This window comes from Salmo salar, chromosome ssa02, assembly GCF_905237065.1.
Source record: "Salmo salar chromosome ssa02, Ssal_v3.1, whole genome shotgun sequence".
Taxonomy (NCBI): domain Eukaryota; kingdom Metazoa; phylum Chordata; class Actinopteri; order Salmoniformes; family Salmonidae; genus Salmo; species Salmo salar.
Genome location: NC_059443.1, coordinates 28,483,941 through 28,499,588, shown reverse-complemented (window position 1 = coordinate 28,499,588; position 15,648 = coordinate 28,483,941). Strand labels below are relative to the sequence as shown.

The window sequence follows — 15,648 nt, the reverse complement described above, 5'->3', positions numbered from 1 at the left end:
GCTCACCTAGACCTGACCGCATTATCTCCCAAGAGAATGCTGTTAGAATTTAGGTAGCCTTGTTCTCAAAATAGCTTTGTTAAAATCCCCAACTACAATAAATGCAGCCTCAGGATATATGGTTTCCAGTTTACATAGAGTCCAGAGAAGTTCTTTCAGGGCCGTCGAGGTATCTGCTTGGGGGGGATATACACAGCTGTGACAATAATCGAAGAGAATTCTCTTGGGAGATAATGCGGTCAGGTCTAGGTCAGGTGAACAAAAGGTCTAGGTCAGGTGAACAAAAGGACTTGAGTTCCTGCATTTTGTTATGATTACACCATGAGTCGTTAATAATGAGGCATACACCCCCGTCCTTCTTCTTACCAGAGAGATGTTTGTTTCTGTCAGCGCAACGCATGAAGAAACCCGGTAGCTGTACCGACTCTGACAACATATCCCGAGTGAGCCATGCTTCCGTGAAACAGAGAATGTTACAATCTCTGTTGTCTCTCTGGAAGGCAACTCATGCCCTAATTTCGTCCACCTTGTTGTCTAGCGACTGGAAATTGGCGAGTAATATGCTCGGAAGCGGTGGATGGTGTGCTTGCCTTCTAACCAGTAGGCTGCTCCGTCTGCCTCTCCAGCGGCAACGATGTTGTTTTGGGTCGGCCTCTGGGATTTAGATCCAATGTCCAGGGTGGAGGTCCGAACAAAGGTTCCACTTCGGGAAAGTCGTATTCCTGGTTGTACAGGAATGTTGGTAAATTGACATCGCTTTTATATCCAATAGTTCTTCCCGGCTGTATGTAATAGCACTTAAGATTAAGATTTTCTGGGATAACAAAGTAAGAAATAATACAGAAAAAAACAAATTACTGCATAGTTTCCTAAGGACGTGAAGCGAGGTGACCATCTCTGTCGGCGCCATCTTGCATCATATCCACAGCTGTATGACTGGGAATGATCCACGCCACACGAGACACACCCCGTTGAGAGATTGTAGACACACACACACACACACACAGACACACACAAACACACACACACACACACACACACACACACACACACACACACACACACACACACACACACACACACACACACACACACACACACACACACACACACACACAGACACACAGACACACACTTATGTACGGGAGCACACACATGCAGATGAGCAAACACATACAGATGAGCATACACATACAGATGAGCACACACACACATTTGCAATTCAGTCTCACAACAAAGAAACGATGTCTTAGTTACGACTCTCTTCTTTGATGATAGTCAAGCATGAAAACACAAATGTCTATTGCATACACTTGACACACATGCTATAAACCAATACACACTTGACACACTACACAGTAACACACACTTGTGACAGTTCAAGCCGTGCAGGTGTGTGTGTCTGTGGCCCTTGTGAGAGTTAAGTGTCCTAGTTACCCCAGTGAGGGTGTGTGTAGTGAAGTACAGTGTGTGTGTGTGTGTGTGTGTGTGTGTGTGTGTGTGTGTGTGTGTGTGTGTGTGTGTGTGTGTGTGTGTGTGTGTGTGTGTGTGTGTGTGTTGAGAGGCAAAAATATAGCCATATGCTCCAAGACCCAGAATGACACATCAGCAGCTGTCATGGACCAGATCCTGTCTTTCCCATTCGCTCTGTGTGTGTGTGTGTGTGTGTGTTTATGTGAGATAGGTGATTACCGTCACCTTGGCACCATCGTAAAAACACACACATAAACACACACTACTTCAGTTTGTTCTGTCCTTCATTCTAACCATCTAAGCTTTTCATAACCCTCACTTGTTCGCCTTTAATTGTGCTACTCATTAGGACAGAGAAACACACAAAGAGCTGAGGATGATTCTGGATCAGGTCCAGAAACAAATCAACCAGCAGGGACACAGAACCCATGCCACTGAGGCTGACAGTCAGTCAGCCTTTTCTCCCCTCTCCCCCCTCTCTCCCCTCCCATTGATTCTCTCCAAGCCCCTCAATCCTCCCCCTTATCCCCATTTCCCACAACCTTCTCATCTCCTCTCCCTTCTATCCACCTTCCCATTCCCCAGTACCCTCTTCCTCTCCTTTCAGAACACACACACGTCGCTGCCTACAGCCTCTACTCAGCATCTAAATGAGATCCCCTAGGCTAGGCTGACCGTGTCTATGTGTGTGTGAATCCACAGCAGTATTTCCATGGGATTTCCATTCTTTCTCATTTAGCATGTTGTCCATTATTTTCTAATTGCCTTCCAGTAATATGTCTACTCTATAATGAGGAGGGTTTTACATTATTGATGAAGGTGTCCCCCCTGCCTGGGTGGCTAGAGGGATGGATGGAGGGGTGAATGGAGGGATAGAGAGATAGAGGGATGATTTCCTGTGAGGTCTTTGTCTGGCCTGTGGTGCCAGTCTGAGCCGGTAGCTCTACCGACTCTGGAAACCAGTCAAAACGTGTGGGTAGTATTTACAGAGCTGGGCACCATATTTACAGAGCTGGGCGCCATGAAAGGAGACTGGCCATATGGTGCTACTGCTTCTGGAGAGGTCTAACACACACACACACACACGAAAGACAGAGAGAGAGCGAGAGAGCGAGAAAAATAGAGAGAGGGAGTGTGAGAAAGAGGGAAAGAAAGAGAAGTGACAAAGCGAGAGAGAAAGAGAGAGAGAGAAGAGAGAAAGAGAGAGAGAGAGAGAAGAGAGACAGAGAGAGAGCGATGAGAGAGAAAGAGTAAAAGAGTGCTAGTCAGACACAAATCAAAGCCACCTACCGAAGTCGGCCAGTTTGAGTTCTCCAGTGTCAGAGATGAGCAGGTTCTGAGGCTTGAGGTCACGGTGCAGGATATACCTCTGGTGGATGTAGGACAGACCTCTCAGCAACTGGTACAGGAACAACTGATAGACAGAGAGGAGATCCACCGATAATCATTCATCATTAGATCTAATATCTATAAATGATTCGATCATTCGGTTCATGAATCATAAGTTCATTAGATTCATGAGAAATTAAATTAGAGTAGACTAATCATTAGTCATTCAAACAATGTACAGTATATCATGTGTCTCCAATGGATTTCCAAGTCACCCACTATGATGTCTCAATAGCAATATTTCCTTCTAATGTTTTTATTTTACATCCTGCTATTTGTCCATCTAGTATGTACATCTCTCTTCTTCTCCATCTCTCTGGCTGATTCATAACATTGTTTGGACTCCTACGTAACAGAGAAAGTCTTTCCAGCCTATAGACGTGTCATAACAGCTATCCATCAGTAGGAGGTGTTAATGTCTTCATTCAGCCTCAACACAACACCAGCCCTGGTATATTAACTTCCACAACTCATTTACACCACACCATTAACTCTGTAACGCTTGCACGCACACACACAAACCCACAACCTCAACCTCACTCGCACACACTCGCGCACACACACTCACTCCACTCCCTAACGTCAATACTAGCCAATCAACCCAGAACTCCCATCCCATCATTTCCTCAGCTTGGACTATTGACCAGTGATCAAATAGATGCCCTCACAAAGACCATCTGATCTCACACATCAATAACAAATAGTGACTGGTTCATTCGAAGGCTTGAGAGGAGATCAATAAATAAACAATATAAATAAATAATAATAATAAAACGTCTGTTCTATTTATGAATATGTCATAAATATATCATATTCTGACTTCAACCACCCACAAAGTGGTTTTCAGTTACATTCAAATGCTAACAATGGAAAATAGGCGAGAAAATAAGAATCAACACAAAATAAACTGTGAATAAATGTCCTCATATTTACTATTTTTTCTCTGACACATCACCTGAAAACAACATCAATGTCTATGGCTCTTTCAGATCCTGTGGTTTTTGTTCACTTTGCATCAATCAACCAATAATGAATTCTGAATCTGTGCAATTCCTGATCCTCCATTTCAACATTCTAATCTTTCATTGCAATTTCTCTCTTCCCAGCAGCACTAGCAGGGTCTCGGCCAATTAGGCAGAGCGAAAACCGTGGAGTCCAATCAGGGATCAGCCCTGTCTGGCATCTGGAGTCACCGGGTCAACAGTTTAGCATTCCTCAACTCGGCAGGCGGGCGATACGCGAAACAATGCACAACGCTGGAAATTAGCATGAGAAATGTGTGTTTACTCATGTATATCAAAACACACTCGTCAAAAGGCCCTGCCTCATTAAGTGGGCTAGGCAATCAAAAGGTTACTCATTTATTCACTCCCCTCTCTCTGCAAACAAAACATCAAAACGCTGCTTAAAAATAACTCTTATTGTCGACGACAGGAAAACTGAGAATTCTGTCAAATTAGCATATTATACGGCAGAAAGTAAAGTACAAGAGCAAAGATATTTCAGGTGGACTTCAAATGATGTTTGATTGGAGTTTAGCTGAGAGCTGGGCTAAGTTGAGTGCTTTTGCATGCTTTTCAAATCCATAACGTATGTCTTTACATGCATGTAAAAGGTCGACATCCCACTAAAAAAAAGGCCTGCTCTAACACGGTCACTATACTAGCAGGACATTTGGCCACGTGACAGACATGACATCTGCTAGATGACTGGTCTCCCCATCTGGCTTAAAATGCTAAAGGCATCACTAGAGTTACTGAGAGAGAGAGAGAGAGAGAGAGAGAGAGAGAGAGAGAGAGAGAGAGAGAGAGAGAGAGAGAGAGATAAGAAGAGGAAGTTAGACAGAGTGTGAGAGAGAGAGATATAAGAAGAGGAAGTTAGACAGAGTGAGAGAGAGAGAGAGAGAGATATAAGAAGAGGAAGTTAGACAGAGTGAGAAAGAGAGTGAAAAGGAGAGAAAGATACATAGAGAGAGAGAGAAATACAGAGAAAGATACATAGAGAGAGAGAAATACAGAGAAAGATACATAGAGAGAGAGAGAGAGAAATACAGAGAAAGATACATAGAGAGAGAGAGAGAGAAATACAGAGAAAGATACATAGAGAGAGAGAGAGAAATACAGAGAAAGATACATAGAGAGAGAGAGAGAAATACAGAGAAAGATACATAGAGGTGGTGAGACAAAGACAGAGAGAACCAGACAGAGAGGGAGCGATCTAGAAGGGCAGAGGAATGAAAAGAAAGTCAGGTAGAGAGAAAGAGAGAAGAGAACAGGGGCAGCGGAGAGAGTGGGATGAAACAGAGGAGTGAGGGGAGGTGAGGGGGTAGAGAGTTTAAGCTGCCTTGCTGGAAAGTCAATAGCAGCCAGCCGCCCGCTCCCCAGAATATCAATAGTGTCACCCCACCTCCACTCCCCTCTAGGGACTTCCACCGCACAACAGACGGATGATACATAATTATGAGATGGTGAGAGGGATTTTACACACTAACCATGAACAGATAGAAAGAGACAACCTCTTCTTATGAGGGTATAGATATTCCCATCATGAAACAGCTTCACAATGCATTCACTCATTGGCAATGGACTGCAGTAATTAGTAGACAACGACCCTGGGAATGGGTAGTAACCGTGGGCCGGGGTGTTAGGAACATAATTAATCATTAGTTGTGCTGTGTACTAATTGCAGTGTGTGTGTGTGTGTGTGTGTGTGTGTGTGTGTGTGTGTGTGTGTGTGTGTGTGTGTGTGTGTGTGTGTGTGTGTGTGTGTGTGTGTGTGTGTTATCCCGTATGTGGGTTGAAAATGGCAGATTTTGTCATTGATAAGTGCAGAAATTGGAATGCAGTGTCTGTACAGTAACATGCTATACATGACGTCAGAGCTCAGGCTCTCCGCTTCACAGCGCTGTACGGGCTTTGACTGACAGCTGTTATAAACTTGAGCACTGCGTGTGACAAGAAGATGTCCCCGTCCCTCCCGCTAATTGGACTACTTTTGCACATTTGTTGTTGTCTGAGTGAGGGAAATGCTGTAAATCAAGAGGAGTTGATGTGTTCTGAAAGATGAGACGTTGAGGTCTATAATAAATACCGCTTTGATGTCATACAAGCAAACCACACATCCGTGAGTCCAAATGAGCACTTGACCATCTGTATCTGAAAACTCATTTCATTTACAGTATCAACCTTTCACAGTCTAAAGTTTGACAACCAGGGTTTTTTCTTTATTTTTAAAGCTGTCATCAATTTTTCAAGAATTTTTCAAGAATTTTTCAATACTTTTTTGGGTACTATATGATTATTCTACAATGTAGAAAATAGTAAAAATAAAGAAAAACCCTGGAATGAGTATGTGTGTCTAAACTTCTGACTGGTACTGTATATGATTGCTATGTGTGGTTGCTTCAGTTCCTCAATGTCAAAGTAGGAGAGCTCCAAAAAACACCTTATAATTGAAGGCTGTTTCCTTGAGTCATAAAACTGCATGGAAATGACTTAGGAACTGTGCACAGTTTGGAGAGGTGTGTGGCCACTTGGATACTGTAACGAGTGCACTGAGAGTTGAGAAGCAAGTTCAGGGAGTGAGGGTTTTAATAAATAAAAGAAACAAATGAACACGAAACACAAACAACGCACCGACATGAAAACAGAGTCAATAACACCTGAGGAAAGAACCAAGGGGAGTGACAGATATAGGGAAGATAATCAAGGAGGTAATGGAGTCCAGGTGAATATCATGAGGCGCAGGTGCGCGAGACGATGGTGACAGGTGTGCGGGATAATCAGCAGCCTGATGACCTAGAGGCCGGAGAGGGAGTATACGTGACAGAGACACCAGTTTGACCTCTCACTCAAACCCTTGTAATAGTTTTTTCTTATCTTGCACCTACTCCAAAATGTCAATGATTATTCTTATTATGTTATTACTATTATGTTATGTATCCAGAGTATTTTCAGATTTCGTTATTGACAATTGCTGTGAAAAATGATAGGAAATGTAAAATGCACATAAAATCAACAGTGTAATGTTTGGATTCAGTCTTGTGTCAGGTGAACTGTTGTGACCTCACATTTCTTCATAATCTACAAAATGTTATCTTTCAATTGCTACCATGGTCATTCATATGCTTTTTATAGTTCTTCTGTTAGAAACCTTTACATTTGGGCCTATCCATATAGGCCAATTTACACAAGTGTAAGGGGTTAAGTTTACTTTCTGAATTTTACTGCCAACCCTGGCCTGTGTGTGTGGCTGTGGCTGTGGCTGTGTGTGTGGCTGTGTGTGTGTGTGTGTGTGTGTGTGTGTGTGTATGTGTGTGTGTGTGTGTGTGTGTGTGTGTGTGTGTGTGTGTGTGTGTGTGTGTGTGTGTGTGTGTGTGTGCGCGTGCCAGTGGTGGAAAAAGTACCCAACTGTCATACTTGAGTAAAAGTAAAGATACCTTAACAGAAAATGACTCAAATGAAAGTGAAAGTCAATCAGTAAAATACTACTTGAGTAAAAGTCTAAAAGTATTTGGTTATAAATATACTTAAGTATCAAAAGTAAATGTAATTGCTAAAATATACTTAAGTATCAAAAGTAAACAAGACGGCACAATTTTCTTGTTTTTAAATTTACGGATAGCCAGGGGCACACCAACACACACATAATTTACAAACAAAGCATTTGTGTTTAGTGAGTCCGCCAGAGTCCACCTCTCTAAAAACAAGTCTCTCACCGTTGCCGCCTGCTATAGACCACCCTCTGCCCCCAGCTGTGCTCTGGACACCATATGTGAACTGATTGCCCCCCATCTATCTTCAGAGCTCGTGCTGCTAGGTGACCTAAACTGGGACATGCTTAACACCCCAGCCATCCTACAATCTAAGTTGATGCCCACAATCTCACATAAATGATCAATGAACATACCAGGTACCACCCCAAAGCCGTAACCACGGGCACCCTCATAGATATCATCCTAACCAACGTGCCCTCTAAATACACCTCTGCTGTTTTCAACCAAGATCTCAGCGATCACTGCCTCATTGCCTGCATCCGTACTGGGTCAGCGGTCAAACGACCTCCACTCAACACTGTCAAACGCTCCCTGAAACACTTCAGCAAGCAAGCCTTTCTAATCGACCTGGCCCGGGTATCCTGGAAGGATATTGACCTCATCTCATCAGTAGAGGATGCCTGGTTATTTTTTTAAAAGCCTTCCTCACCATCTTAAATAAGCATGCCCCATTCAAGAAATTTAGAACCAGGAACAGATATAGCCCTTGGTTCTCTCCAGACCTGACTGCCCTTAACCAACACAAAAACATCCTGTGGCGTTTTGCATTAGCATTGAACAGCCCCAGTGATATGCAACTTTTTAGGGAAGTTAGAAACCAATATACATAGGCAGTTAGAAAAGCCAAGGCTAGCTTTTTCAAGCAGAAATGTGCTTCCTGCAACACAAACTCAAAAAGGTTCTGGGACACTGTAAAGTCCATGGAGAATAAGAACACCTCCTCCCAGCTGCCCACTGCACTGAGGATAGGAAACTCTGTCACCACCGATAAATCCACTATAATTGAGAATTTCAAGAAGCCTTTTTCTACGGCTGGCCATGCTTTCCACCTGGCTACCTACCCTACCGCGGTCAACAGCACTGCACCCCCCACAGCTACTCACCCAAGCCTTCCCCATTTCTCCTTCTCCCAAATCCAGTCAGCTGATGTTCTGAAAGAGCTGCAAAATCCGGACCCCTACAAATCAGCCGGGCTAGACAATCTGGACCCTTTCTTTCTAAAATGATCTGCTGAAATTGTTGCAACCCCTATTACTAGCCTGTTCAACCTCTCTTTCGTGTCGTCTGAGATTCCCAAAGATTGGAAAGCAGCTGCGGTCATCCCCCTCTTCAAAGGGGGGGACACTCTTGACCCAAACTGCTACAGACCTATATCTATCCTACCCTGCCTTTCTAAAGTCTTTGAAAGCCAAGTTAACAAACAGATTACCGACCATTTCGAATCCCACCGCACCTTCTCCGCTATGCAATCTGGTTTCAGAGCTGGTCATGGGTGCACCTCAGCCACATTCAAGGTCCTAAACGATATCGTAACCGCCATCGATAAGAAACAATACTGTGCTGCCGTATTCATTGACCTGGCCAAGGCTTTCAACTCTGTGAATCACCACATCCTCATCGGCAGACTCAATAGCCTTGGTTTCTCAAATGATTGCCTCGCCTGGTTCACCAACTACTTCTCTGATAGAGTTCAATGTGTCAAATCAGATGGCCTGTTGTCCGGGCCTCTGGCAGTCTCTATGGGAGTGCCACAGGATTCAATTCTTGGGCCAACTCTTTTCTCTGTATACATCAATGATGTCGCTCTTGCTGCTGGTGAGTCTCTGATCCACCTCTACGTAGACGATACCATTCTGTATACTTCTGGCCCTTCTTTGGACACTGTGTTAACAACCCTCCAGACGAGCTTCAACGCCAAACAACTCTCCTTCCGTGGCCTCCAACTGCTCTTAAATACAAGTAAAACTAAATGCATGCTCTTCAACCGATCTCTGCCCGCACCTGCCCGCCCGTCCAGCATCACTACTCTGGACGGTTCTGACTTAGAATATGTGGACAACTACAAATACCTAGGTGTCTGGTTAGACTGTAAACTCTCCTTCCAGACTCACATCAAACATCTCCAATCCAAATTTAAATCTAGAATTGGCTTCCTATTTCGCAACAAAGCATCCTTCACTTATGCTGCCAAACAAACCCTCGTAAAACTGACCATCCTACCGATCCTCGACTTCGGCAATGTCATTTACAAAATAGCCTCCAATACACTACTCAATAAACTGGATGCAGTCTATCACAGTGCCATCCGTTTTGTCACCAAAGCCCCATATACTACCCACCACTGCGACCTGTACGCTCTCGTTGGCTGGCCCTCGCTTCATACTCGTCGCCAAACCCACTGGCTCCAGGTCATCTACAAGACCCTGCTAGGTAAAGTCCCCCCTTATCTCAGCTCACTGGTCACCATAGCAGCACCCACCCGTAGCACGCGCTCCAGCAGGTATATCTCTCTGGTCACCCCCAAAGTCAATTCCTCCTTTGGCCGTCTCTCCTTCCAGTTCTCTGCTGCCAATGACTGGAACGAACTACAAAAATCTCTGAAACTGGAAACACTTATCTCCCTCACTAGCTTTAAGCACCAGCTGTCAGAGCAGCTCACAGATCACTGCACCTGTACATAGCCCATCTATAATTTAGCCTAAACAACTACTGTATTTATTTATTTATTTATTTTGCTCCTTTGTACCCCATTATTTCTATTTCTATTTTGCACTTTCTTCCACTACAAATCTACCATTCCAGTGTTTTACTTGCTATATTGCATTTACTTTGCCACCATGGCCTTTTTTGCCTTTACCTCCCTTATCTCACCTCATTTGCTCACATTGTATATAGACTTATTTTTCTACTGTATTATTGACTGTATGTTTGTTTTACTCCATGTGTAACTCTGTGTTGTTGTATGTGTCGAACTGCTTTGCTTTATCTTGGCCAGAGAACTTGTTCTCAACTTGCCTACCTGGTTAAATAAAGGTGAATTAAATTGTTTAAAAATAATAAAAGATCAGAGGCAGTAGGGATGACCAGGGATGTTCCCTTGATAAATGTGTAAATTGGACCATTTTCCTGTCCTGCTAAGCATTCGAAATGTAACGAATAATTTTTGGGTGTCAGGGAAAATGCATGAAGTAAAAAGTACATTGTTTTCTTTAGGGATGTAGTGGAGTAAAAGTAAAAGTTGTCAAAAATATATATAAATAGTAAAGTAAAGTACAGATACCCCAAAAAATTACTTAAGTAGTACTTGAAAGTATTTTTTACTTAAGAACTTTACACCACTGGTGTGGGCTACACACCTCGACTTGTAACTGTTATCATAGCCTTTTCGTATATCTGTTGAATGTAGTCTGTTTTATACACCTCTGCTTTAACGTTTACATCAGTGTTCAAATGGAAAAGTTAACGCTGTTTGATTTAATGAAAAGCTATTGGAAATAAAGTTTAGAGTATAATGTGTGGCCAGCAAAACAATGGATTTCATCATCTGAGTCCAGATATTAACCGTAATCTGCCAGACTCCAGGCTGGCTCTATTGTCTGATATTCCCATTCACTTACTACAGGATGAGACCATGCATCATACTAACAGCATATAATGGGTTATACACAGTTCTTATTCATATGGAATATGGAATATTTGCACACAAAAACACAGAACAAAGGGGAAACATATGTGTATATATTTTCATGTTGCCAATTGGCAATTATTTCTTTTCTTTTGTCTCTTTTGTAAGCATGTGTTATCATTGGTTAATTCCAATGCATACTGACTGATTTGGGGCAAAGACCGAATTACACAAAGATGTGTAATTCCAATAGATGTATTTTGTGTTCACATTACTTATTCAAACCCTATCAATAGTGAATGAGAGTCCAATCACACACAGTCATGCTGAACTCAACATCATAGACAAAGCCAACCCCTCGAAACACAAACCTCTAAATCTTCATTGCACCTGAGGGGATAATTAATGAAGTATATTAATTGAATGGAAACCTTGGGAGTCATTGAGAAAACCTCTGAAAGCAGCACTTTACTATATACAGGGGGAGTGAGTTTAGCCCAGCAGTGAGTGAAGGAGAGGTCTGTTAAATGAGCTGAGAAGACACTGACGCTCCCATCTGCCAGCTACTGTTCCCCTACCGCCCTGTTCCCCGTAGTAATTTATCCCAGAAAGCATCTGGGTAGTACTGTCTGTCTTAACGTGGCATGTCATTACTGCATTATCTGCACACATGATTAGGGCACAGAGAGAGGGAGAGGAGAGGAGGTGAAGGGAAAGAGTAGGAGAGGGAGTAGGGAATTCAGGAGTAGTGCTTTGCTGAATTTGTTGAACCTTTTTGGATATGTGCCCTTGTGATGTTACCATTACATTATACTAACCTCATTTATCAATATTCCACCTGACATTGATACTACACTTGACATTGAGGAATAATGCAATGAGGGTAGCTCCTCTTGTACTACATGCTGTTTAAAAAGGATTGTGAAGGTCAACCAATGCCTGCCAGGTAAGGCTGGGCGATATACCGTATTTACCAAACATAATTAGCTATACAGCCTGATAATACCAGTGAAGGTGTAGAACCAAATCAGCATGTTGTTTGTGCAACAGTATCTTCTAAATCGGGTATTCCCAAATTGGGGTACGCGCAATGCCGTCAGTACATTTGTATTTTCCAACGGGGCTATACATTTGGGTGAGGTTTTTTTCTCGCCTGAGTAGCCTCGTTTCACTGCCAAAAATAAAATGAAACCATCTTGTCTTCAGCGAAATAACAACACAATGTCAAATACAGGTAGCCTAGTCAAATAATTAACATCCAATCACATTACTGTCTCGCGGGAAACCTTCACTCTTGCGCAGACAGTTAGAAACGAAACATGACAATTTGAAAAATAAGCCAGAGGAGTTTTTGAGCGAGAATAAAGACAACTTTTGAGTAGTAAGACGTGTACAAAAGCAACAGATACCATTAATAAGAAGGGGCTAGAAGAGTCTTATATGGTGAGCTACCGAGTGGCTAGGACAGGCAAGCCCCATACTATTGTGGAGGACTTAATTCTTCCTGCTGCCGCGGATATATGGCTGGGACAATGACTTCATCAAACAACACTGTTTCACGACGCATCAGTGACAGGGCAGGAGATGTCTTGAAACAATTACTGATTCGCATACAAGCCAGTGAATTATATGCGTTACAGCTGGATGAGTCAACAGATGTGCCGGGCCTGGCATAGCTCCTGGTATATGTCCATTACTTTTATGGGGGGGGTCAATTAAGGAAGATATCCTTTTCTGCAAACCACTGGAAACCAGGACAACAGGAGAGGATATATTTAAAGTACTGGACAGCATTGTGACATCAAATGGACTTTGGTGGTCAAGATGTGTTGGTATCTGTACTGATTGTGCAAAAGCCATGACAGGGAGACATAGTGGAGTGGTAACGCGTGTGCAAGAAGTTGCTCCCGACGCCACTTGGGTACACTGCAGCATCCACCGAGAGGCTCTTGCTGCCAAGGGAATGCCTGACTGCTTGAAAGACATTTTGGACACTACAGTGAAAATGGTTAACTTTGTTAAAACAAGGCCCCTGAACTCTTGTGTATTTTCTGCATTATGCAATGATATGGGCAGCACTTTTACAACATACAGAATTGCGCTGGTTATCAAGGGGCAAAGTATTGACACATTTTTTTAAATTGAGACGAGCTTAAAGTTTTCTTTACTGACCATAATTTTCACTTTTTACTTGACCGCTTGCATGATGACGAGTTTCTCATATGACTGGCCTATCTGGGTGATGTTTTTTCTCGCCTGAATGATCTGAATCTAGGATTACAGGGACTCTCCGCAACTATATTCAATGTGCGGGACAAAATTGAGGCTATGATTAACCTGTTATGGCTAGGGGGCAGTATTTTCACGGCCGGATAAAAAACGTACCCGATTTAATCTGATTATTACTCCTGCCCAGAAACTAGAATATGCATATAATTATTAGCTTTGGATAGAAAACACTCCAAAGTTTCTAAAACTGTTTGAATGGTGTCTGTGAGTATAACAGAACTCATTTGGCAGGCCAAAACCTGAGAAGATTCCATGCAGGAAGTGCCCTGTCTGACAAATTCTTGCCCTTCTTGATTATCTCTATCCAATACAGGGGATCTCTGCTGTTATGTGACACTTCCTACAGCTCCCATGGGCTCTCAGAAGGCGGCAAAAAGCTGAATCGTGGCTTTGCAGGCTCTGGCTGAAAAAAAGTAGCGTGTTTGGATAGTGGCTGGTCACAGTACTGTGAGACTCAGGCTCGTGCCCGAGTCGACCCCATGCTTTATTTTCTTTCGTCTGTTTACCTAAACGCAGATTCCCGGTCGGAATATTATCGCTTTTTTACGAGAAAAATTGCATAAAAATTAATTTTAAACAGCGGTTGACATGCTTCGAAGTACGGTAATGGAATATTTAGAAATCTTTTGTCACGAAATGTGCCATGCTCGTGACCCTTATTTACACTTCGGATAGTGTCTTGAACGCACGAACAAAACGCCGCTATTTGGATATAACAATGGATTATTTTGAACCAAACCAACATTTGTTATTGAAGTAGCAGTCCTGGGAGTGCATTCAAACTTTTCTAATAGTAAATCGGAGTTTGGTCAGGGCTAAACTTGGTGGGTGTCTAAATAGCTAGCCATGATGGCTGGGCTATCTACTCAGAATATTGCAAAATGTGCTTTCACCGAAAAGCTATTTTAAAATCGGACACCTCGATTGCACAAAGGAGTTCTGTATCTATAATTCTTAAAATAATTGTTATGCTTTTTGTGAACGTTTATCGTGAGTAATTTAGTAAATTCACCGGAGGTTTGCGGGGGGTATGCTAGTTCTGAATGTCACATGCTAATGTAAAAAGCTGGTTTTTGATATAAATATGAACTTGATTGAACAAAACATGCATGTATTGTATAACATAATGTCCTAGGTGTGTCATCTGATGAAGATCATCAAAGGTTAGTGCTGCATTTAGCTGTGGTTTTGTTTTTTGTGACATTATATGCTAGCTTGAAAAATGGGTGTCTGATTATTTCTGGCTGGGTACTCTGCTGACATAATCTAATGTTTTGCTTTCGCTGTAAAGCCTTTTTGAAATCGGACAGTGTGGTTAGATAAAGGAGAGTCTTGTCTTTAAAATGCTGTAAAATAGTCATATGTTTGAAAAATTGAAGTTTTTGTATTTTTGAGGAATTTGTAATTCGCGCCACGCCTATCATTGGATATTGGAGCAGGCGTTCCGCTAGCGGAACGTCTAGATGTAAGAGGTTAAGAAGTTGGAGCTAATTTTCTGTCTGCATTAACAAGGACATGACACAGGTCTTTCCATCATTGTATGATTTTTTTGTGTGCAAATTAACTCAAGTTTATGGACAATGTTAAATGTAATATAGCGAAGCACCTCAGTGAGCTGGGTGTGCAATTATACAGGTACTTTCCAAAAACGGACGACACAAACAACTGGATTCGTTATCCCTTTCATGCTCTGCCTCCAGTCCACTTACCCGATATCTGAACAAGAGAGCCTCATCAAAACTGCAACAAGCAGTTCTGTGGAAATGTTATTTAATCAGAAGCCACTGCCAGATTTCTGGATTGGGCTGCGCTCAGAGTGTCCTGCCTTGGCAAATTGCACTGTTAAGACACTGATGCCCTTTGCAACCACATACCTACGTGAGAGTGGATTCTCGGCCCTCACGAGCATGAAAACTAAATACAGGCACCGACTGTGTGTGGAAAATGATTTAAGACTGAGACTCTCTCCAACACAACCCAACATTGCAGAGTTATGTACATCCTTTGAAGCACACACTTCTCATTAACCTGTGGTGAGTTATTCACAATGCTTGATGAACAAATAAGGTTTTATATGTAAGATGGCTAAATAAAGAGCACAATAATTGATTATTATAATATTATTATTTGTGTCCTGGTCCTATAAGAGCTCTTTGTCACTTCCCATGAGCCGGGTTGTGACAAAAACTCACACTCATTCTTATGTTTAATAAATGTATTGTATAGTGTGTGTGGCAGGCTTACAATGATGGCAAAAAACAACATTTGAGAGTGCGATGACCTTGGTGCTAAAAGGGGTACGCAGCTAGGGGTTGAA

The 15,648-nt window shown here is 42.5% G+C and overlaps 1 protein-coding gene across 8 annotated transcripts in view; it reads right to left on the bottom strand.

The window, feature by feature from the left end:
• The window catches only part of LOC106579405 (cyclin-dependent kinase 14), a 215,627-nt gene that overhangs the window by 105,683 nt on the left and 94,296 nt on the right, over window positions 1-15,648 (bottom strand). For all 8 annotated transcript variants that reach the window (XM_014159277.2, XM_045701627.1, XM_045701603.1 and 5 more), the window contains one exon: window positions 2,764-2,887. In XM_014159277.2, coding sequence (XP_014014752.1) covers window positions 2,764-2,887 — 124 coding nt within the window. The remainder of the gene's footprint in view (window positions 1-2,763; window positions 2,888-15,648) is intronic.